Genomic DNA, 25,263 nt, shown 5'->3' with positions numbered 1-25,263 from the left:
TTTTATTTTTGTGATATGCAAAATCCAAAAGACCCCAATGTTCATACTTGATTAATCCTGATGCTTCAATGTTTTTCAAAAGCATTTCCAACGCTTTGCTCGATTGAGTTGGACCGTTTATTCTAAAATCTTTCAAAATATCTTGAAAAATCTTTATTAGATGTTCTGAAATATTTCTCTTCAAAGCATTTACTGCGTTATGGATAAACGCACTTTTAGTACTGCCTCCTAGAAATTTTGTAAAATCTTGCGTTATTCCTAAATCTTTTAGGTCATCTTTCAACTCTTTATCGATTTTTGACTTCACTTCTTTCAAATTTGAAAAATCTTCTTCTAATTCAACCCATAAAATTTTTGTAAGATCTTCCAAGAAATCAGAGTAAGCAACTAGACTTTCTTTAATGTTCTCAGCACGCACTTCTAACTCTTGTTTTGTAAGCTTGTCATTTCCTTTTTTCAGAATATCCCTAATTTGCTGGAACATAACATCTGTTTTAATGTTTTTCAACAAGACAGCTAGCTCTTGGACCATCTCCTCTACTTCTTGCTGTAATAATCCTTGTTGTGCTATAAAAGTAAATTCATAAAGATTCACTATATCTTCCTTTAATACCGATTAAATATTTCATTATATAAAGCTTTTTTATATAAGCAAGTTATTTGTATTAATTTCTACGCCTTTAATCCAGCTTAAGTTAGATATTTCATAAATTACTTGAGGAGCAATTGAGTATGCACCTGGTAATAAGATGCTCACTTTATGTTTTTCGAGAAGAAGTTTTAGCATTATTTTGGTTCTGCCTTCATCTTTCAATATTGTGTTTAATTCCATAGCGGCTTTTTGCGAATCCGTGCACTCAGTGGTGAGAACTAATTCTTTTATTGTAGAAGTGACTCTTTTTGTAAACTCAGATATATCCTTGCCTGCTAATCTTGTCGTATTTTCCGAAGCTTCAAGATCAATTATCACAAATGTTCCTGGTGAAAATAAATCTCTTTTTTCTTCTATTATTTCATTATTATAGAATGCTATTTCAGAAACGTTATGGGGATCAGAAAGTGTGAGGATAACAAACCTTCCACGCTCTGAAGTTCTCATACGTGCATTTAATATTACCCCAGCAGTTTTTGCTGTTCTATTTTCTCCGATAAACCCAATATTTAACTTTTCCAGAAGAGTTCTAAATTTTTCAAGTGGATGATTAGTTAAATAAAATCCTAGTGAAAATAACTCATGTTCTAATTTTTCCTCCTCATCAAAATCTTCCACATTCTCAAGTTTCGGTTTGAGGACATCAAGACTACCAAACAAAGCAGCTTGACTTGATTCTCTATCCTGTTTGTTTTTATTTGCAAAGTAAATCAGCATGTCCATTGACTCATATAGCTGCTTTCTGTTCTTATGCACGCTATCGAATGCTCCGGATTTAATCAGGCTTTCTAGCGCTCTCTTATTTATTATATGACCTGAATTTTGAATGAATTTCCATATGTCCTTACAAGCGCTTGAACGTATGTTCACTATTCCTTCCGCTATAGAAAAACCAACATTCCTCAAGGCAGCAATACCATAACGTATGCGTTCGTTCTCTATTGAGAATTCAGCTTTAGATTTGTTTATATCAGGTGGAAGAACGGTAACGCCACTAAACTTTGCTGCATGATAAAATAAATTCAGTTTATCTCTATCATCAATATTCAGATTCATTAGTGCTGTAAAAAATTCTAACGGATAATTAGCTTTAAGGTAAGCCGTTTGATAAGATATAACCGCATATGCGGCTGCGTGAGATTTATTGAACCCATAACCAGCAAATTTTGCAACAAGGTCAAAAATATAACTTGCCCTGTCATAATCAACGCCATTCTTCGTTGCCCCTTGGATGAAAAGTTCACGTTGTTTATCCATCTCTTCCTTGATTTTCTTACCCATGGCACGTCTCAGCAGATCTGCTTCCGCTAAGCTATACCCGGAAAGAATACGGGCTATTTCCATTACTTGTTCTTGGTAAATTATTACCCCAAATGTCTCTTTTAATACTTCCTCAAGTAACGGATGAATATAATCTGGCTTTTCAAGTCCGTGTTTTCTTGCAACATAAGTTGGAATGTTATCCATAGGTCCTGGACGATAAAGGGAAATTAAAGCGATAATATCTTCAATGCAGTCCGGTTTTAGTTTAATTAAAGCTTCTCTCATTCCCGAACTTTCAAGCTGAAACACTCCAATTGAGTCACCGCTTGAGAGTATCTCATAGGTTTTTTGGTCATTCAAAGGAACTGAAGAAATATCAATCTTTTTTCCATCACGATTAATTAAACGACATACATGATCTATTAGCGTTAGCGTACCAAGCCCAAGAAAATCAAATTTTATTAGCCCAGCTTTCTCCACATATTTCATGCTGTATTGAGTGATTGGCAAAGCTGAATTTGGATCATAATACACAGGAACAAAATTTTCCAACTTTTGATCACATATTACAATTCCAGCAGCATGGGTTGAAACGTGACGATATATTCCTTCAAGCTTAAGAGATATATCAAGAAGCTTTGCAATTACCTCATCACTATCCCGCTCTTTCTGCAGGTTTTGATCAAACTCTATCGCTTGTGATAAAGTTACAGGATTTACTGGATTAAATGGAACCATTTTAGATATTTTATCCACTTGAGAGTAAGGCATTTGCAATACTCTACCAACATCACGCAATACTGCCCTTGCCTGCAATTTACCAAAAGTGATTATTTGAGCAACATAACCGTACTTTTTCTGAACATAATCAATAACCAGGTCCCTTTTCTCTTGGCAGAAATCGATATCAAAGTCAGGCATCGATACACGATCAGGATTCAAAAATCTTTCAAATATTAGGCCAAACTTTATTGGATCAAGGTCTGTAATCTGCAAGCCCCAAGCAACAATTGATCCAGCACCAGAGCCTCTTCCTGGACCAACTGGAATGCCATTTGCTTTGCTCCAACGAATGAAATCAGAAACTATCAAAAAGTAGCCAGCGTAGTTCATCGAAGTTATCACACTCAGTTCGTAATTCAGCCGATCGTAGTATTGTTTAAGGTCTATGTCTGTCTCATTCGCAATACGGAATTCTAATCCTGCAACTGCCTGCTCCCTCAGTTCTTCATTCTCAGTTTTATTTTCTCGACAAGGAAATTTAGGCAAAATAGGCTGCCTGCTTCTTGGCATGTAAGAGCACCGCTTAGCTATCACTAAAGTGTTATGAATTGCTTCGGGAATGTCGCTGAACAGCTCCTCCATTTCTGCCACAGACTTGAAGTAATGCTCGGTAGTTAACTTCTTTCTGTTATTCTCCAGGGCATAACTCCCCTCCGATATACACGTTAATATATCATAAGCCTCATAGTCAGACCTATTTGGAAAAAACACATCGTTCGTTGCAACTAGTGGTATATTGCGCTGATAAGCAAAGTCTATCAAAGCTTCTTCAAGCTCTAGCTCTTTATTCAACCCATGACGCTGCAATTCAACATATAAATGACCATTGAATGCTGAAAGCAGTTTTTCAACCGTTTCTTTATCTTGCCCCAACAATAGTTGAGCCAAACATCCACCGGTTAAAGCGATCAGACCCGTACTTAAATTCAATAGCTCATCAAAATCAACGTAAGGAATATCGCTGTTATTCTTGCGCTTTCTAAAAGACTCACTCACCAAAGTGACTAAATTAGTGTACCCTTGCTCATTTTTTGCAAGCAATAATATAGGTAAATTTTGTTCTGAATGTTTAACTATAATATTGCATCCTATTATTAGCTGTATTCCCCTACTTGCCGCATATTCTGCAAATTCAAGTGAGCCAAACAAGTTACCTGAATCAGTAATTGCAACCGCTGGCATTTTATTTCGCAAACAAAGGCCGATCAGCTCCTCAATTTTAACCGAGCTTTCAAGCAGCGAATAAACACTATGAACACGCAAGTGTATGAACATAAAAAACTTTAGATCAACAAAAAAGGATAACATTAATTTACTCATGAGAACATAATTTTCATGAGAACAAAAGCCTATAAAATTCTAAAATTAAAATACAAAAACTTACTTGACAAACTCCGCCAGCTCCCTTATCATGATAGTGAAACTATTGTATTTGCTTTCGCCAATCTGCAGATTAAAAGGTAAGGATTACTTAATGTATCGGCGTCTTATGTTCAATTTTTTGCAGTATATAGATACTGTATGTCTTTACAAGACTTCATCTACATCTAGATTTTTATCTAAATAAGCTGAACGCGCTTATAAAGCGTTACAAGACATCAAAAAATGCCAATACTCGACAGAGATAGTAAAAGACTAGCTAACTCGGGGATTCTTTGTCTTTTTTTCTGCTTAGTAAATTTCTTAAACATTTGCAGTGTAGGTTAGTTGCAATTAAAAGCAGCTGAATTTCGCTTGTCAAGCGTTTAAAACATAAAAAACGCCAATATTTTAAAGCGGATAATAACCCCAGGGCTTCTTTTGCCTTTTTTTTCATTTGGTAAATTTCTTAACGTTTGTAGCTAAAAGAGCCCAAGAGAGGTCAGTGCTCCTTTTTTTGTCATCCAAGTAGCCTCCTATGGTGTCATCCCAGTGCCCAGACACTGGGATCCAGTTGAGCTATTTCAACAAAAATACTGCATTTTGAGATGAACGTTTATTTTCACCAGATTATTTACAAGTATAACAATTAAAGTCTGGATTCCAGTGTCAAGCACTGGAATGACACCGTCTTGGATGGAAACCAGTGTCGGCTACTCGGATGACGTCATAGGGGCGCTGGAGTGACACCCTGACAATCGTCATTCCGCTACTTGTTAGCGGCTAAGAGATACCGCGAATGAATCGCGGTATAATGTAGGGATTGCATTAGCTATAATTCTTTAGTTTTCACTTTTCTTTTAACCTTGCAATGATATTTTCTTTGCCGATAAAAATTAATAGTTTAGCGAGCTCTGGTCCTGTTTCTGTTCCTGTTAAAGCTGAACGCAACTGCGTAAATAGGTTTTTTGCCTTTATATCCACTGTTTGTCGAATAGTTTTGACCCATTCTGACAACGTGTTTTCATTACAATCACCTTGGGGCAATGCATTGAACGCAATTTTTATAAGCTCCTTATCAAGAATCACAGGCTCTATATCAGATTTGCATATTTTCCACCACTTGGCCACCTCAGAAAACCTTTCTATATTGTTCCTTATAAAATACCAAAACTCTGAGGAGTCCACTCCAATTTGATTTAAACGGTCTTGCACCATTTCAAATGGTATTTGTTGCAGAACTTTGCTATTCAGCTTATATATTTCACTCAAGATGAATTGTACAGATGCTGAGCTAAATTTTTTAATGTCAAATGAGTCAATTAAAGACTGTATGTCAACATAAGCTTCTATCGGATCAGATGTTCCGAGCTTCACTAAATAGCTAGTTAGTGCCATTGGTTCAATTTCATCTTCTCTTATGGACTTGATATCCAGCCCGCCTTTCCGTTTCGATATCTTGCTATCATCAAAATGTAGCAGAGAAAGGTGAGCAAACATAGGAATTTTCGCTTTTAATGCTTTAATCATTTGGATTTGCACTGCGGTATTAGTTACATGATCTTCCCCACGTACAACATGGGTTACATTAAAGTCAACATCATCGATAGCAGAAGGTAACATGTATGTGTACATTCCATCTTCTCTTTTTACCACAGGGTCGCTGATGCTATTGGTTGCAATATTTATTTCGCCTTTAACTTTATCATTCCATTTAACAACCTCATTTCTATCCAACTTAAATCTAAAATGTGGTCTTCTTCCTTCTTGCCCATAACTAATTTTCTCTTGCTCAGTTAGAAGTAACGCGCTTCTGTCATATACAGGGGGAAGTCCTTGTTTTAACTGCAATTTTCGTTTAATGTCTAACTCTTCTCTTGTTTCATAGCATGCATAAATATGCCCTTCTTTTATTAACTGCAAAAACACCTCATTGTAACGCTCAAAGCGCTCTGATTGCTTGAAACTTGCACTCCAATTGATACCAATCCATTTCAAATCTTGTATGATATCATTTATATATTTGACATCTGAACGCTGAAGGTCAGTATCATCAAAACGGAGTAAAAATTTTCCATTTTGATTGCGTGTGTACATCCAACAAACCAAGGCAGTTCGTACGTTTCCTACGTGGAGGTAGCCAGTTGGGCTTGGAGCGAATCTTGTTAGCATTTAAATAGCAATATTGTAAAATAATAACTTATTTGTTCTAATTTTATATAAATATATGGCTAGAGCAAGCGAGATCTGCTAATACAATTGAGCAAAAGAAGAATAAGTATGGCTATGGCATTGTGGCACCTTTGATATTTGGTGGATTAGGGTATATTTCCTACCATATGATGAATTCAAGAAAATTCATGGCTTGACGACAAAGGTTAATGTAGCATTATATTGGTATCATGACTAACTTAGAAAAGATGAGAGAAAAACTGCAAGATCAAATAAATTATCATAATGTTTTATATCACCAAAAAAATAAGCCAGAAATAAGTGATGCTGAATATGATGAACTGAAGAAAAAGTTAGCTGAAATAGAGGCACAACTTCCAGAAGCTTATGCAACACAAGATAGTGTTGGTGCTTCACCTGATGAGAGGTTTTCTAAGGTGGAACATCAAGAACCTATGCTTTCCCTTGAGAATGCTTATGATGAACAAGGTGTAGAGAAATTTTTGTCTAAAATAAAGAGGTTTTTAATTGAGGACAAAATAGAGATATTATGTGAGCCAAAAATTGATGGGTTGTCGTTTTCTGCAATTTATGAGGATGGAAGATTTGTTAAAGCTGCAACTCGAGGCGACGGTTTTGTAGGAGAAGATGTCACTCACAATGTTGCAACAATAAAAGGCTTTCCTAAGTTTTTGCAAGGTGTGCAAGGAAGACTAGAAGTAAGAGGTGAAATATACATCAGTAACAGCGACTTTTTAAAGTTAAATGAAAACGATGAATTTGCCAATCCTCGAAATGCAGCCGCTGGTTCTCTAAAGCAATTGGATGCAAACATTACAGCAAGCAGACCTCTTAGATATTTTGCTTATTCTTTAATTGGTGGGGCAGAGAAAAGTCAAAGTGAGGTACTAAATAAGCTTGAGGCACTTGGTTTTTGCGTAAATGAGCATCAGTCCTTAACGAGTAGTTTAGATGGAATGCTGAAGTTCTATAACGAGGTCTATAACTGTCGCTATAACTTGGATTATGATATTGATGGAATAGTCTATAAAGTGAATGATTTGGTACTACAAAATCGTCTAGGGAATACTCACAAAGCACCGCGCTCAGCACTTGCATACAAGTTTTCTGCGGTTTATGCAAAAACAAAGTTAAATAAAATATTTATACAGGTGGGCAGAACAGGGGTTTTAACTCCAGTTGCAGATTTAGTGCCAGTCAATATTGGTGGGGTGCTAGTTAGTAGAGCAAGTCTGCATAACCAAGATGAGATAAAACGTAAAGACATAAGAGAGGGAGATATTGTAACAATCAAAAGGGCAGGAGATGTAATTCCCCAGATCATTGAAGTAAGCAGAGATTCTCGTCTTCCAAATACACCTGAATTTGTGTTTCCTGGAGTATGCCCTGAATGTGGTAGTAAAGTACGTCAGGTTGAGGGAGAGGCGGCAGTAAGATGTCCTGAGGAATTTGCCTGTAAAGCTCAAATAATAGAAAAACTAAAGCATTTTGTATCGAAAGATGCATTTGACATTGTTGGCCTTGGTGATAAGCAGATAGAGTTTTTTTACGACCTTGGTCTGATAAAACAAATCCATGATATTTTTACTTTAGAAGAAAAATTGGATGAATTTAATCTGGAAGAACAGTCTGGTTGGGGCAAGAAATCAATAGCTAATTTGTTAAATTCTATACAAAGCAGAAGGGTAATAACTCTAGATAGGTTTATATTTTCTTTAGGTATTAGATTTATTGGCCAAGTTGCAGCAGAATTGCTTGCAGATTATTATGTTTCTTATGATAATTGGTATAATTCGATGATTGAACTGTCATCAGATAATACTGAGCTAGTCAGTATAGACGGCATAGGAAAAAAAGTGGCTGAATCTTTGGAATCATTTTTTTCTAAGGAACATAACATCAAAATGTTAAATGATCTTACTGCTTGTCTTCAAATTCTTCCTGCGCGCTCCAACTCTAGTGACTCTGTTTTAAATAATAAAATTATAGTGTTTACTGGTAAGCTACTTGCCATGAGTAGAGGGGAGGCAAAAGTAAGAGCCAAAACTCTGGGAGCAAAGGTCAGCTCACATCTTTCTGCTAAAACTGACTACCTAATTGCAGGAGAAAAACCAGGATCCAAATATAAAAAGGCAGTGGAATTAGGTGTAGAAATTTTAGATGAAGACCAGTGGCATAAAGTGATAAGTTTGGGAGTGTTCAAATGATACTTGGATGTATCCGTTCAGGATAGCGGCAAGACCATAGAGTAAAAGTGAGTTTACAACAAATGGTGTCATGCAAGTAGCTGACACTGGAAGGGAGTGTTAAATAAACTGTGTCAAACCGAAAAACAAAGTAATAATTGATATAAAAAAATGGAGGTTTGACATGAGTCAAAAAATAGCAAATAGAACTAACGGATTGGTAGATTACAAAGAACTAGAATCAAATATTTTATCATCTATCAGAGAAGGTAAACCGCTAACAGGAAGGGGTGGAGCATTAACACCATTGATAAAAAGGCTGTTGGAGGCAAGCTTGGAAGGTGAAATAGAAAATCACTTATCAAATGAAGATGAAGAAATGCGAAGACTTTGCGCACAAGTGCAGGGTCGTTTGAGCTTTTAACGCCAAGAGATAGAGAAGGAAGTTTTGAACCGCAAATAGTCAGAAAAAGACAAACAAGCCTACATCCAGAGCTTGAAGCAAAGGTATTAAGTACATTTGCCAGTGGTATGGGCTATAGAGATATAGCGTCACATGTCGAGGAAATTTATGATCACAAAATATCGGCAGCAGAGATATCCAGCATTACTGATAAACTGCTACCAGTAATCAATGAATGGCGCAACCGTCCGCTGCAAGCGATTTATCCAATAGTTTTTATGGATGGAATGTTCTTTAAAGTGAAAGAAGATGGACGTTGTGTAAGTAAATGTATGTACAATATATTAGGTATAGACCAGAATGGCAGAAAAGAAGTTTTGGGCTTTTATTTAGCTGAAAGCGAAGGAGTTAACTTCTGGTTAGGGGTGCTAAATGACCTCAAAGAAAGAGGGGTAGAAGATGTTCTAATTGCATGTGTTGATGGTCTAAAAAGCTTTCCTACAGCAATAAACAGCGTATTTCCTAACGCAGAGGTACAGCTATGTATCGTGCATCAAATAAGGAATTTACTAAAATATGTATCGAGCAAAGATGTAAAAGTTTTCATGAATGATTTGAAAAAAATATATCGTGCTACAAGTAGAGAAATTGCTGAGAATTACTTACTTGAGCTGGAAGAAAAATGGGGAGAAAAGTATCCATTGGTTGTAAAATCGTGGCAGAACAATTGGGAAAATTTGTCTGGTTATTTCAAGTATTCTGGCCCTGTTAGAAGCCTAATTTATACTACCAACCCAATTGAGGGGTTGCATAGACAGATCAGAAAATTCACTAAAACTAAGGGTTCATTTACCAGCACAAATGCCTTGTATAAACAGGTATATTGTGCTATAAAGAAAGCAGAGGAAAAATGGACTATGCCTGTACATGACTGGGCGTTAACCATCTCTCAGCTTGATATTTTCTTTCCTGGTAGATTGAAAATTGAGTTGAATTAAAAATGCGGTTTGACACAGTTTATTTAACATTCCCTAGTCTATTTCATTTTAACTCCTGGCACGCTTTAGTAATACTATCACATCCAATTTCTAATTGTTCCTGAGAGGTTGCATAAGAAATTCTGATAAAATTTTCTAGACCAAATGCAATTCCTGGAACCACAGCAACCAAATGATCTTCCAGTAAGTATTCAGTAAAATCTAAATCATTATTTATTATCTTACCACTTTTTGTGCTTTTACTGAGCAATCCTTCACATGAGACAAATAAATAAAACGCACCTTGTGGAACAGATGCTGATAATCCCGGGGCAGAATTTAGCTTTTTCACCATAAAATCTCTACGACTCTTAAAAATCCTTGTTCTTTCCTTCAAAAAACTATGTTCACCGTTTAATGCTGCTGCTGCTGCTGCTTGTGCTATCGAATTTGGATTAGAAGTGCTTTGAGACTGCAGCGTAGAGATAGCTTTTACTACATCACTTCTACCTGCAATATACCCTATTCTCCAGCCTGTCATTGCATAGGCTTTTGATACTCCATTGACTACAAAAACTCTATCATAAAGCTTCGGCTCAACCTGAGCGATAGTAAAAAACTTTTCGTCGTATATTATATGCTCATAAATATCATCTGTAACGACATTCATATGTGGATATTCAAGCAATATTTGTGCTATGTCTTTCAATTCATCACATGTGTACACAGCTCCTGCAGGGTTGTTCGGTGAGTTAAGAATTAACCATTTAGTTTTTTTAGTTATTTTGCTTTTCAATAATTCCGCTGTCAGTTTAAAATTTTGTTTGCATTCTACTACAACTGGCAAGCCGCCAAAAAGACTTACCATATCAACATATGAAACCCAATAAGGAGCTGGAATAATAACTTCATCTCCAGAGTTAATTGTTGCCATGAACAAATTGAATAACACCTGCTTAGCACCTGTACCAACACAGATTTGGTTAAGCGTGTACTCGAGGTTATTATCCTTTCTTAACTTATTAATTATTGCTTCTTTCAGCTCACGCGTTCCATCAACAGCAGTATATTTAGTTTTACCTTCACTTATTGCTTGAATAGCTGCTTTTTTTATATGATCTGGAGTATCAAAATCCGGTTCTCCTGCAGCTAAAACACAGATCTTTTTTCCTTCATTTTTCAACTTATTTGCCTTATCAGTTACAGCAATCGTAGGTGATGGTTTTATTAGGAACATTCTTTTTGCAAGGTCTGACATATTTTACTGAAGCTAAATTTAAATGATAAACCCCGTACAACAAAAAAGCTAGGAACTTTGTGTATTGTATTAGTAGCTTTTTACCAGGTTTACCAACGCAGCAATATTTTCAACTGGAGTATCAGGGAGTACTCCATGTCCGAGATTAAATATGAAGGGTAAATCTCTAAAGCAATCTATTATACGTTTTGCTTCTTTGATTGCTTCCGTTTTATTATAGGCTAAAAGATTAGGATCAAGGTTTCCTTGTAGAGGGATGTTTAGATTCGCTTTCGCCCATTTTATTGGAACATTATAATCTATACTTACTGCAGATACACCTGTTTGTTCGCAGTAATCCTTATAAAGATTTCCAGCAGACCTTGGAAAACCTATTATTGGAAAATCAGAAAATCTATCCTTTATTGCCAAGATAATTCTCTTTGTTGGTTCGATAACATATTCTTTAAACAATGGTTCCGATAACGCACCAGCATTACTGTCAAATAGCTGAATAACATCTGCTCCAAATTCTATCTGTTTAATTAGATAAATAATCGTTGCTTCCGTTATTCGTTCAATTATTTCCTTCAAACACGAAGGATAAAAATTTAATACTTTAGAAAAAGTTTTGCTGCTCCCACCTTCTATGATGTATGAGGCTACTGTCCATGGTCCACCAGCAAATCCTATGAGAGATTTTTCTTTTGGTAATTGGCTTCTGACTTTTTTTATAGCGTTTAGAATTGGTAAGGTTTTAGTTTCAATTTCTTGTGGACCCTTCAATTCCTTAGGACTTTCCACGGGTTTTATTATTGGACCCACACCGCGTACGAAATTCACGTTACAACCCAAAACATCAGCTATTATTAAAATGTCTGAAAAAATTATCGCCGCATCCATGTCAAATCTTGTCACCGGCTGTAACGTCAATTCTGTCACTAAATCTGTGTTGTAGCATATCTCCATAAAATTATTCATATTTTCTACTGCTTCGCGGTACTCAGGAAGAGACCTGCCAGCCTGACGCATTAGCCAGATAGGCACTCTTCCACCTGGCTCATTTCTCTTAATAATTCTCGCTATTGTTGTTTTGCTGCTTTCCAACCTATTCTGTTTATTCTTTTGTATGTTAAAGTATAGTAGTAATAATAGTTCTATCAATAACTTGTTACTAACTTAAAATTCAGTAAAAATTGGCGTTGTTCAACTTGTGGATAAATATGTGAGTAACTTTCGTATATTATTGATTTTCTGTTATGATTTATGTGTATAAGTAAGGTGTTTAGAGTGTCAGTAATTTTCTTTTATGGAAAATACTTTACCATCATGCATTGTTACACAACTATGTATATGTTGTTGAAAAAGTTGTTGATCAATTGTTGGTATTTTATATCAACAAATAATTCACAAATTAATTTGACATTATTCACATGCTTATTAAACATTTAATAACAGTTTTCTTGATAAATCTAATCTGAAAACGTTTTTGCCATTACAGGGAATAAATTGAGTAAAAAAAGAACCTTAGTAGAAAAAATAGCATATAGAATTTTTCTCTTCCTTTTCAAAAAAGCTTCTGTGTTGAAAAAGTGTGCGACTGAGGCATTAATGAAAGATCTGCCAGACCTTAATATATTTAATGGTCTATTAAAATTCCGCGATTGTGGTATAATGGATATAATGACTCCACGTACAGAGATATGCGCAGTAGATATTGAGTCAAGCAAGCGTGAAATAATAAAGAAGATAAAAAACACTTGCCACACTAAAATACCAATTTATAAAAATAACTTTGATAACGTAATAGGCTTTTTTTATGTAAAAGATGTTATTTTTAATAGGGATAAAAATTTTAATCTGAAACATATTATACAAAGCGTAATATTTGTTCCACCCTCGATGAAGACAACTAATCTTTTTGTTAGGATGAACTCTTCTAAATCATGCTTAGCTATCGTATTGGATGAATATGGTGGAACTGATGGTTTAATTTCAATGACTGATCTTATAGAGGAACTAATACCAAACGTTGATAGTGAAAACGAAATAAATTCAGAATATACCATTACTGAATTGTCTCAAAATAAGTTTGAAGTATCAGCAAGGGCTCTTATAAAAGATACAGAAGAGGATCTAAAAATAGAATTACGTGACCCTGAAGAAGACTATGTTACACTTGGTGGTTTGATTCTTTCGATTGCTGGTAAAGTGCCTTCTGTAGATGAAGTCATTAAATATAAGAATGGTATGAAGTTTATCATCAAAGATGCAAATGAGCGCTACATTAATAAAATAGTACTAGACTTAAGTGATTACAAAAATTAGATTTGGTACCCCTTGTCGGGGAATGCCTTGCCTTGACACGAAGAAAAAGTTGTAATAACCAAATATGCAACTCAAGTTATAGTTAAACCTATTTCCAGCAAATTATTTTCGCAAGTATAATGCATTTCAGTGTTATAGTACTCTAATAATAAAGAGGTCATATAGATATTAATATCTTTTGTATTTAAATTAGTGTCATTTTTTTTGATTAATTTGTCTACTAATGATTTGCTTATTGGTTTGTGTTCATTTAGAATTTTTATAGTTAATAGCATTTTATCTTCTGTTTGACTCAGTAAAACAGATACTAGTTCAACTTCCGCCACTGCACTGGCTATAGTTAGCACCATATTAGAAATTATCTTATTTATCTTTTCAATTAAATCTTCCTTATTTTTTGCAGAGTATGCGTCTATTTTCCACGTAAGCTTTACTTTTTTTTTAATAAATAATTTTCGATATTAGATTTGGTCTTATCAAAGCTATAATTATCCATTGAAGAAGAATATGCCTGCTTCATAACTTTATGTTTATATATTAAATCATCGGAGCTTTCTTTAAGAAACAACAACGCTTCCTTCTGCGCATCAGCATCATTCTTATCTATTACTTCAAGCTCTTCTACGCCAAACGTTATTCCATTCATAGAGTTAGCAAAGTCATGAAGCAGCCGTCCTGATAGCAGTTCCGTTATTAACAGTATGTTTTTGGTATTTTCGTTCATTGGATAATTATAAATGATTTAAGTTACCCTATATTGGTAAGCATATAATAGTCAATTAAGAGAAAGTTTCGTTGCACTTTTTATATCAAGGCATTAATATAGTATTAACAATTTTAAAATTTATAGAAGGATTATGAATACTTATATCAGATCAGGAATAGATCTTGAACTATACAATAAGTTAATAAAAGAAGTCAAGCCTATTGCTCAAGAAACTACTAGAGAAGAAGTAATCAGCGAAATAGGTTCATTTTCTGCGTTATTTGATTTTGCTGCACTAAGTAAGAAGTATGACCATCCAGTACTCGTTTCCTCAACTGATGGAGTAGGTACGAAACTGTTGATAGCTCAAGAAGTGAATAAACATGATACTATAGGTATAGATTTAGTTGCAATGTGTGTAAATGACTTACTTGCACAAGGAGCAACGCCTTTATTTTTCCTTGATTACTTTGCAACAGGTGTTTTGAGCAAGGACGTTTTATTATCTGTGGTCCAAGGCATTGCAAAGGGGTGCAAGCAAGCTAAAATAGCATTGGTTGGTGGGGAAACTGCAGAAATGCCTGGAATGTATGGTAATAATCACTATGACCTTGCAGGGTTTGTGGTTGGTGTAGTTGATCGAAAGCAAATTCTTCCAAACTGTAGTATGATGAAAGCAGGTGATTATATAGTTGGCTTAGAGTCAAGTGGAATTCACTCAAATGGGTTTTCTTTAGTGCGCCATGTTTTCAAAAGCTTAGGTATAAATTATAACGATACATCTCTATGGAATAATAAATCTTGGAGTGAAATACTACTTGAACCAACAAAAATATATGTTGATTCTTTGCTGCCTATCATGTCACAAGTAAAAGGTATTGCGCACATCACGGGTGGTGGTTTGGTAGACAATATTCCGCGAATTCTTCCAAAAAACTTATTTGCAAACATAGACATTAATTCCTGGAAATGGCCAGATATATTTTTATGGCTAACAAAGGAGGGTAAAATAGAGAAGAAAGAAATGCTAAAAACATTTAATTGTGGTATTGGTATGGTATTGATCGTAAGTTCTGAGAATATGCAAAACGTGAAAAATCATTTCCAAAAACGTGGAGAAAAAATTGAAATTATTGGAAAACTTGATGAGGCATGTAACCCTCCACTTGATAGAGTAGTATTTAGTTAACCTAACTCTACTGACAATCTTTCCGCAACTTCTAAGTATGCTTTTTTCAAGTTGCCTAAATTCAAACGAAAGACGTCTTTATCTAGCTTTTTATAAGTATTTTTATCCCATAACCTGCAGTTATCAGGGCTGATTTCATCGGCTAAAATGATTTTAGTACTGTCATTTATCAATCTGCCAAATTCCAATTTAAGGTCAACTAGATCTATGCCTGCATTTGAGAATAAATCAATTAGGATTTCGTTGATCTTTAAAGTTGTAGTTTTTACTTCATCCATTTCTTTGCTAGATAGCCAATCAAAATACAGTATGTGATTTTCATTTACCATTGGGTCGGCTAGGTCATCATTTTTGTAAAAAAACTCGATTATAGGAGATGCAAGCCTCTCACCTTCTTTGATATTAAAACGTTTGCAAAAGCTGCCAGCTGCAACATTCCTCACTACTACTTCAAGAGGTATGATTTTGAGTTTTTTGACTAGCTGCTCTCTTTCATTCAGAGTTTTTATAAAGTGTGTGCTAATTCCTGCTTTCTCAAGCTTTTCCATGATAAAAGCACTAACATGATTATTAATTATTCCTTTGCTCTCAATAATTTCATATTTTTCCTTATTGAATGCTGTAACATCATCTTTAAAGTGCTGTATAACAGTTGATGAGTCTTCAGTTTCAATAATGGCTTTCGCTTTACCTTCGTATATCGTTTTATTCAGTGACATGCTTAATTTAACTATATATTATATCAATTTACTGTTCTTAGAGTATAGTCCCAAATAACTTAAAATAAACCTTAATGGCATTCAATGTTACAATATTAACCATATTTCCAGAAATGTTCCCCGGGTTTTTGAACTATTCTCTTGCCGGAAAAGCGTTAGAAAAAAAAATATGGAACCTTGAAGTAATAAATATTCGTTCTTTTGCGAAAGATAAACATTCAACTGTGGATGATGTTCCATATGGAGGTGGAGCAGGAATGGTTATGCGTTCTGATGTAGTTGGTGATGCAGTAGATAGTATGCTCTCTGTTCATAAAAACACTAAGTTTATTTACATGACTCCATCTGGAACTAAGTTTAATCAGAATATTGCCAGAGAATTATTAGAGTTTCCTCATATAACAATATTGTGTGGTCGATTTGAAGGTATTGACCAAAGGATAATTGATGCGTATACTCCTTATGAGTTAAGTATTGGAGATTATATACTTTCAGGAGGTGAGCCAGCTGCAATGGTGGTTCTTGATGCATGCATTAGACTTCTCCCAGGTGTAGTAAATAATACCGATAGTATTACTGAAGAAAGTTTTAATTATGGTGGTGGTGTACTTGAATATCCTCAATATACTAGACCTGAGCAGTGGAAGGGATATAAAGTACCTGAGGTTTTGTTATCTGGCAATCACAAAAAAATAAGTGATTGGAGGCAGAAGCAGTCTCATGTTATAACAAAAAAGCGTAGGCCTGAATTATTGAATGGAGAGATAAATGACAAATTTACTTAAAAAATTTAACGAACAGCAAATGCAAGTGTTAGCTAAAGAAATACCAGAATTTCGTCCTGGCGATGATTTGAAGGTCACTTTTAAAGTAGTTGACGGTACAAGTGAACGTATACAGATATTTGAAGGTGTATGTATATCAAAAAGGAACCGCGGGTTACATTCTTCTTTTGCAGTCAGAAAAGTGAGCCATGGAGAAAGTATAGTGTCTCAGTTTTTTGTTTATTCTCCTGCACTGGTTTCAGTGCAAGTGACAAGAAAAGGAAAGGTTCGTAGAGCAAAACTGTATTATCTGTGCAAACTATTTGGAAAAGCTGCAAGGATCAAAGAGCGTACTACTTATGTTAAAAAGAAATCTAAGTAGATACAATAGGGAGTGATGTCAATTGTATCATCTCAGAACTCTCTCTTGTCATCCCAGTGCGTGACACACAACTGTACGAACATTGTGTTTGCCTCCCGCTGTGGTGTCATCCCAGTGCTCCGACACTGGGATCCAGCATTCATTATTCTCCTTTTGGTTTGTGCTTTCATGGAAAATGTAAAAATTATTTGCAGGCAAAGCCTGCTGGATCCCAGTGTCAGCTACTTGCATGACAAAAAAGGGGAAAGTTTTTTCAAATCCTCGTGTAAAGAAAAGTAAATGAGTATAAAGAAAAAATTCCTTAAATTACTTCAGTCAAGGCGTGTACATGCTCGTATAAAAAGGAAAAATAAAAAGAACAGAGCGCTACGCTTTTGTTCTTTCACGGCACTAGTTATCTCACTTGGCTGTCCTGTGTGTATATTGTTGAGTATATTAGTTAACTCTTACAGTGCCTTAACAGTAACGAAAATTTTATTGCCAGTTGAAATAAATGCTGATCTTACTTTGGCGAGTAATCCTAGTGATTTGCGGTATAAGTCCATTGGCTTACTCAACGATTCTTTACGTAAGGTGTTTGGAGGAACTGATTTTAAAGACGGTGACGAAATTTTAAGTCGTAATTCTTACAAAGAACTAGAGAAATTTTTTCGTAAGAAAGTAAAAGATAGTGGTGAATATGAGATCTGGTTTACCGCGTCAAGTATAATTAATTCAATAAATAAAGATAAACATTTGAATGATCGTTATGCTAAATTACTTGATTGGCTAAAAGAAAAGAGGAGAGTGAAAAAATTTTTTAATAAGTCTTTATTCCTTAAATCTGACTCTCGTGAACCTGAGAATGCAGGGATTTTAGGGGCATTTATCGGTTCATTAATGACAATTATAGTGTGCCTAGCATTAGCATTACCAATAGGAATTATGTCGGGCATCTGTCTTTACGAATTTATGCCTAAAAATAGGCTAATGACTAATATTGTAGAAATTAGCATAAATAATCTTGCTGCAGTACCTTCAATAATATTTGGTGTAGTGGGCTTAACTCTCTATCTTGGCATATTTGGGCTACCACGCTCTTCACCACTTGTTGGTGGAATGACTCTTTCATTTATGATGTTACCTAATATTATAATTGCAACAAAAAATGCCTTTGCGAATGTTCCTATTACGATAAAAGATGCAGCGTTTGCGCTCGGTGCACCTCACATCAAGGTGATATTAGATCACTCTTTACCGATTGCGTTACCAAGAATAATACATGGTACTGTGCTTGCAATTGCAAGGATTTTAGGTGAATCTTCTCCTTTACTTATGATGGGTATGGTGGCATTTATTGCTGATACACCTACGTCCTTTTTCGATCCGGCGACTGTTCTGCCTGTACAAATATACATATGGTCAAGTAGTCCTGAAATTGCATTTATTGAACTTGCTGCTATTGCAATTATAGCTTTATTATTGATGTTATTTGCGTTAAATTTAGTAGCAAATTTTGTAAAAAGGAAATTCGAATTTTTTAATTTTTAGCAATTCATGAAAATCACAGTCCTATCTGGTTATGGCTTAAATTGCGAAAAAGAAACTGCATTTGCATTTATGAAATGCAGCAGAAAACTTGGTATTGGTAATATTGAAGTAAAAATCGTTCACATTAACGATATCATAGATAATCCAGGTGAACTGAAATTAAGCAATATACTTGCAATTCCAGGGGGTTTTTCCTATGGTGATGACACTGGTGCTGGTAATGCGTTTGCTTTACGTATTAAAAACAACTTGTTGGATGAGTTTCAAGAGTTTTTATCTCAGGACAAGCTGATTATAGGAATATGTAATGGTTGTCAGATATTAGTAAAATTAATTCCAGAGTTCTCTAATCTAGCTTTAATCCATAATGATATAGGCAATTACCAATGCCGCTGGATTAGAGTGAGAGTTAATCCGCAGAGTAATTCTGTTTGGCTACGGGGTCTGAGTGAACTATATCTCCCTGTTGCTCATGGGGAAGGCAAATTTTTTATGGATCAAGATATTTTGAACCAATTGATTGAGAGCAATTCCACCGCATTACGTTACATTGATAAAAATGGCAACTATGCTAACCTACAATTTCCTTACAATCCGAATGGATCTACATATGACCTAGCAGCTTTATCAGATAAAAGTGGAAGAGTGCTAGCTTTAATGCCCCATCCAGAAAGGGGAATATTTTTTACCCAGCAAGATAATTGGCCCCTTGAAAAAGAAAAGAGCAAGCGTTTAGGTGTTGCTGTGCCAAAATATGGCGATGGAATGCTTATATTTGAAAATGCACTGAAGTATTTTTGTTAAAATTTATTGATAGGGATTTATGGTCGAAATTATCCCCTGATATTGCAAAAAACTTGCTTGACAAGCCTTGCCAGCCCCCTTATCATGAAACTGAAGCTATTTATTTATCTTCGCAATCTGTGCAGGTTAATGACAAAAAACTTAGGGTATTTGGCGTCTCATGTTTAATTTTTCGCACTACGTGCATCGCATGTCTTTAAAAATTCTGGGTTTTTACCTATATAAGCCGAAACGCGCTTACAAAGCGTTTAAGACAGCAAAAAACGTCAAATTGACAAGGGAGAATTTGAATGCTAGCTACTACGGGGTTTCTTTGCCTTTTTTCCTGCTTAGTAAATTTCTTAAACACTTGCGGTGTAGGTTAGTTGCAAGTTAAAAGCAGCTAAATCGCTCTTAATCAAGCGTTTTAGAATAAAAAAAGCGCCGATATTTTAGTACATAGTGAATAGCCAACCACCACGGGGCTTCTTTTGCCTTTTTTTTCGTTTGGTAAATTTCTTAACATTTATAGCTAAACAACAACCGTCATCCCGCTGCTTGTTAGCGGGATCTATGTTAAGGTATGACGGTTCATGGTGGCATGACGATAAGCTCGTCATCCCGCTACGTGTTAGCGGGATCTAGAGATACCGTGACGGTATGACGGTCTGCGGCGGTATGACGGTTCGCGGTGGCATGATGATAAGCCTCGTCATCCCGCTACGTGTTAGCGGGATCTGCCGAGATACCGTGGCGGTATGACGTCTCGCTTGCAACCTATAGCCTTGTCATTCCAGTGCTCCTTTTTTTGTCATCCCAGCGTCACGCGCTGGTTTCAACATTATATCATGAACTTTATAAAATTCATTGAGTTATGCTTTCAAACGGTAGTGCCGGGGTGTGAGTATAATAATTATCGGTACATAAAAGTCATAGCAGATAGGCTGGAAGCAGCGAGCGCTGGTGAAGTGAAACGAATAATATTCAATATGCCTCCGCGCTCGATGAAGTCCATATGTGTAAGTGTTGCGTGGCCCGCATGGATACTGGGAAATCAGCCAACTGCAAGAATAATAGTTGCAAGTTACTCCCGGCTGCTTAGCGAAAAACACTCGCTCGATACAAGGTGTATAATGCAGTCTAGTTGGTATAGAGAGCTGTTTCCAGAGGTAGAACTATCCAAAGATCAAAATACCAAATACAAATTCCAAACAGTGCAGAGAGGATACAGAATCGCAACATCAGTTGGAGGGACGTTAACAGGTGAAGGTGGTGATTTCATCATCGTGGATGATCCACTGAGTCCCGCCCAAGCTTTGAGTGAAACGCTTAGAAAGCGTGCTACAAACTGGTTTGACCAGACTTTAGTAGCCAGGCTCAACAATAGAAAAAAAGGAGTAATTGTTCTTGTGATGCATAGGCTCCACCTGGAAGATTTGACCGGACACCTTCTCTCCAAACCGAAAAGCATATGGCATCATATTTGTTTACCAATAATAGCTGAAAATAAGGAGATTACTTATTCAATCAAAAAGCCAGCGCCTCCTGTTCCTGTCACCAGAATAGCTTGGTCAACTATAAATGAGTACACCAGAAATAAAACAGCATTACCTGCAAAAATACTATACTTAAGAGAAGAAGGTCAGTTGCTATACCACCTAGATGGAGGAAAAGAAGAAGTTGAGACGATAAAAGTTGAACTTGGGAGTTATGCTTTTGCTGCACAATATCAACAAAACCCTCTGCCACTTTCAAGTGGTATAATTAAACGAGAGTGGCTGAAGCGCTATAGAAATTTTTCTGATAGTCTCTCATATGTCACTCAGAGCTGGGACACTGCAGTTTCAACAAGCAGCATGAGCAACTTTAGCGTCTGCACCACCTGGACAAAAGTGGGCAATAAATTCTATTTACTCGATGTATATCGCGCAAAACTTGAGTATCCAAAGCTTAAAGAGCAAGTTCTGTCACTAGCTGCAAGATGGACACCGCACGCAATTTTAATCGAAGCAAAAACAAGTGGTCAGCAATTGGTGCAAGAGCTAAAGACAAACAGTGATTTACCAATTATCGAAATAGTACCACATGATGACAAACTCACTCGATTTTATCAAATTGTTCCGATTATAGAGTCTGGCAAGGTTTTTCTGCCGCACCAAGCAGTATGGCTGAACGATTTTGAGTATGAGATTTTAATGTTTCCTGAAACTCGACACGATGATCAAGTGGATAGTACCGTGCAATATTTGCAGTGGGTGAGAGATAGTAGCTCTAGGGTCGCAGCTTTACGGGCATTGTAATTTGAGTCTACCAGATCCAAGAGTCAGCTACTTGCATGACACCCTGACAACCGTCATCCCGCTACGTGTTAGCGGGATCTAGAGATACCGCGAATGAATCGCGGTATGACGGTTCGTGGTGGTATGACAGTTCGTGGCGGTATGACGGTTCGCGGCAGCATGACGATAAGCTCGTCATCCCGCTACGTGTTAGCGGGATCTATGCTAAAAGATACCACGGCGGTATGACGTAGAACTGCTGCTTGTTAGCTGATGAGATACCGCGAATGAATCGCGGTATGACGGTTCGCGGCGGCATGACGATAAGGTTTATACCTTGTCATTCCAGCGCGTGACGCTGGAATCCAGCCTTTATTATGCAGCCTGCTTGGTTAAAATTAAGTCTTCTGGATCCAAGTAGTCAGGGCACTGGGATGACAATTACCTTAACAATTTCAAAAGAAGCCTAGTGAGCTATCAGCTATGTGTAGCTAACATTCTGCACGTCCATAAAAAACAAACCTTCTTTTTCGTCTTGAACGCTAATAATAGCGTGAGTGTTAAAAGGTAAAGGATCATTTGTATGTCCATGGCCTACCCCTTTCATTGTAAATACAGGAAAGTTAACACTTTTTGCAAACCTTTCTTTTATAACTTCAACAAGGTTATCGTTATAGCAGTTAACGAAATCCCCAAAGATTACTGCATGTACTCCATCAAAGATGTGGGCTTGTTTTAGGTGATCTAAACTGCGCTCTATTGCGTATGGGTAAACTCTTATGTCCTCTAAAAATAGAATTTTACCTTTCGCATTTATTTGCCAAGCGGTTCCTATACTATTTTCAACTAGAGTCATATTACCACCGATGATTTTAGACTCTAATCTGCCATCTTTTAGTCTAATGCCATTATTTATCGTCTTTAGGTTATTAAATCTGATAGAATCCCGCTTGTTAAGAATTAACTCTTTCAATTTTTCAACAGAGCTTTCAGAAACGGAGTTATTTACTATCATTTCCAACATGGTGCCGTGAAGAGTTTGCCAATCATATTTAGCTTGTAGATGAATGTGCAAGGCAGTTATATCGCTATAGCCTATGAGGATTTTTTTGTTTTGAGCAATCCTTTCTTTTTTATCATTGGGTAGCTTTTCTAGATAGGGAATTAACCGAGAAGCCCCTTCTCCTCCTCTGATACACCAAATTATTTTACTGTCATTAGTTAGTGCACTAATCAAATCATTTGCTCTGAATTCATCAGAGTTGGAATAAAATGGATTATCATTACTATATATTTTCTCCGAAATGTGGGGATTAAAATCCAAAGCTTCTACATATTCTTTTATAGTAGTCAGATCTGATTCTTTTCCCTTCGAAGAAGGAGCAATAATATCAACTTGGTCGATTGCATGAATACTTGTGTTAGCACATAAAGTGAGAATGAAATATAAAAGATAAACAATCATTAAAATATCTTATAAAACTCTTTTTTTAGTATATCATCCAATTCAGAGAGTGGAACTTTCACTCCTAGTTCTTCCATTGACGTGACGCCATAACCTTGCAACCCACAAGGAATAATACCCTTATAGTGAGAGAGGTCTGGAAAGACGTTAAGCGCTATGCCATGATAAGTTACCCATTTTCTTAAGCGAATACCAAAAGCTGCAATTTTTTTTTCTACTCCGTTATGGTTTACCCAAATGCCTATTCTATCTTCTCTAAACTCTCCAAGTATATTAAATTGCTTTAAAACATTTATGATCCACTTACTTAGATCTTTAATATATAGCTTTATATCGCATTTGTTTCTTTTTTTAAGGTTTAACATTAAATATATGATGCGCTGTCCTGGACCATGATATGTGTGTTTACCACCCCTTCCTGTTTTATATATGGGAAATAGTTTTTCAACAATATCATCAGCTGTTGCACTGATTCCTGCAGTGTAAAGTGGAGGGTGCTGGAGTAGCCATACTAATTCGTCTGCTGAATTATTGTGAATTTGTTGAATTTTCTCTTCCATAGATTTTACGGCACAGTTATAATCAATAAGCTGATTAGATATTAGCCATTCTGTCATGTTCAATTTCTTTTTTTTTAGTATAGCAGTTCGTTCTTTTCCTGTTATTCCAGTGTGTGACACTGAGCGCAGCCTTTCTTATTCCTAATATACTTAATACTAACTTCTGTGCTATTTCTCCTTAACAAACATAGTACATGACAAATGTTTAATTGTTTGTCAACACAGGTCCTCTTTACGTATAGGCAACTTTTTTTATTGAAAAATTCAGAAAAATGTTGTATAATTATTAGTAGATTTTAGGTAAAATACATGGCAAACTCAAAATTTAGCATAACTTTCAACAACGAAATTTCAGAGTGTCTTGCTGGACTGGCTAAAATAAGAAATAAGTCCATTAAAGAACTAACAGAGAAGCTAATACAAGAAGCAATTGAAAATGAGGAAGATAAAATACTAATTGAGCGTGCTGCTAAACGTAATGTTTCAGGTGTAAAGAAAATTAGAAGTGAGGATGTAGACTGGAATACAATATTATCTTCATAGAAAGCGTTCTTGAGAAAGACCTTCCAGCTCTTCCAAAAACAATAAGATTAAGGATTATAAATGCGATAAATAAGCGCCTTACAATTGATCCCATTAACCTTGGTGAGCCATTATATTACAGATTTAAAAGACAAAGAAGATTAAGGGTAGGTGATTATCGCGTTATCTATTCCGTAAGTATTATAAAATATGAAGTGGTTATCACAGAGATAGGACACAGAAAAGATATTTATAAGTAAGTACATCATATAAACATTAAATATATTTTTACTCCTTCCTGATTCATTTTCTACCTTAGGTGGCTTCGCTCAGCTCAAAAAAAAAGCTCATTCTTTTTGCTACCCCTTATTGTGCCTGCCATTTAACTACTGTGTAAAGATTGCTCTCAAACATAATGTTCGTACGTTAGTATATCCTTCCTGTGACACCAATTGATATAATTCTACCACAAATTCAATTTTTTAGGAGGCACATATGAATTTCAACATCTTTCAAAGAAAAAAAAGCGCAGTATTTACTAAATATTCTGCTTTGCAGCTAATGATGGAGCCAAGTTGGAGTAAGCGTGATTATGTAAGTTTTGCTGAGGAAGGTTACATAAAAAATGTTATTGCCTTTCGAGCAATCAATATGATTGCAAATGCTGCATCTTTGGTACCTCTTACTCTCTGCCAGCTTACTGATCAGGGGAAATCACAATTAAAAGTTCATCCATTACTGAAATTACTTTATTCTTCTAAGAAACTCTTTCTGCTAGTAGCTCTTTTTTAATCAAGACATAACCAAATTCACTAGCTTTCTTGCTTAGAGTCTTCACTATTTTTTCCTTATATAACTTTTCATAGTAATCAATGCCCTTCTCTACATATTCCTGTCCATACTTTAGCATACTATAAAAAATGCACGCCAATTTCCTAGCCGTAGCGGTAATCGCTTTCGGTGCTCCTAGTCGTTTTTTTAAC

The 25,263-nt window shown here is 35.9% G+C and overlaps 3 protein-coding genes across 3 annotated transcripts; 1 reads left to right on the top strand and 2 right to left on the bottom strand.

The window, feature by feature from the left end:
• Nucleotides 1-9,880: 9,880 nt before the first annotated feature.
• Nucleotides 9,881-11,074, bottom strand: LOC136412447 (probable aspartate/prephenate aminotransferase). The gene has a single exon (XM_066395511.1). The coding sequence runs from the start codon at nt 11,072-11,074 to the stop codon at nt 9,881-9,883; it is 1,194 nt and encodes a 397-aa protein (XP_066251608.1).
• Nucleotides 11,075-12,982: 1,908 nt separating this feature from the next.
• LOC136412446 (possible hemolysin C-like) lies at nt 12,983-13,381 on the top strand. Its single transcript, XM_066395510.1, has one exon. The coding sequence runs from the start codon at nt 12,983-12,985 to the stop codon at nt 13,379-13,381; it is 399 nt and encodes a 132-aa protein (XP_066251607.1).
• Nucleotides 13,382-22,214: 8,833 nt separating this feature from the next.
• Nucleotides 22,215-23,198, bottom strand: LOC136412445 (putative carboxypeptidase RC0549). The gene has a single exon (XM_066395508.1). It carries the CDS (start codon nt 23,196-23,198, stop codon nt 22,215-22,217), a length of 984 nt encoding a protein of 327 aa, XP_066251605.1.
• Between the last annotated feature and the right edge of the window lie 2,065 nt (nt 23,199-25,263).

This window comes from Euwallacea similis, chromosome 12, assembly GCF_039881205.1.
Source record: "Euwallacea similis isolate ESF13 chromosome 12, ESF131.1, whole genome shotgun sequence".
Classification (NCBI taxonomy): domain Eukaryota; kingdom Metazoa; phylum Arthropoda; class Insecta; order Coleoptera; family Curculionidae; genus Euwallacea; species Euwallacea similis.
This window is presented reverse-complemented; position numbering and strand designations above follow the sequence as displayed.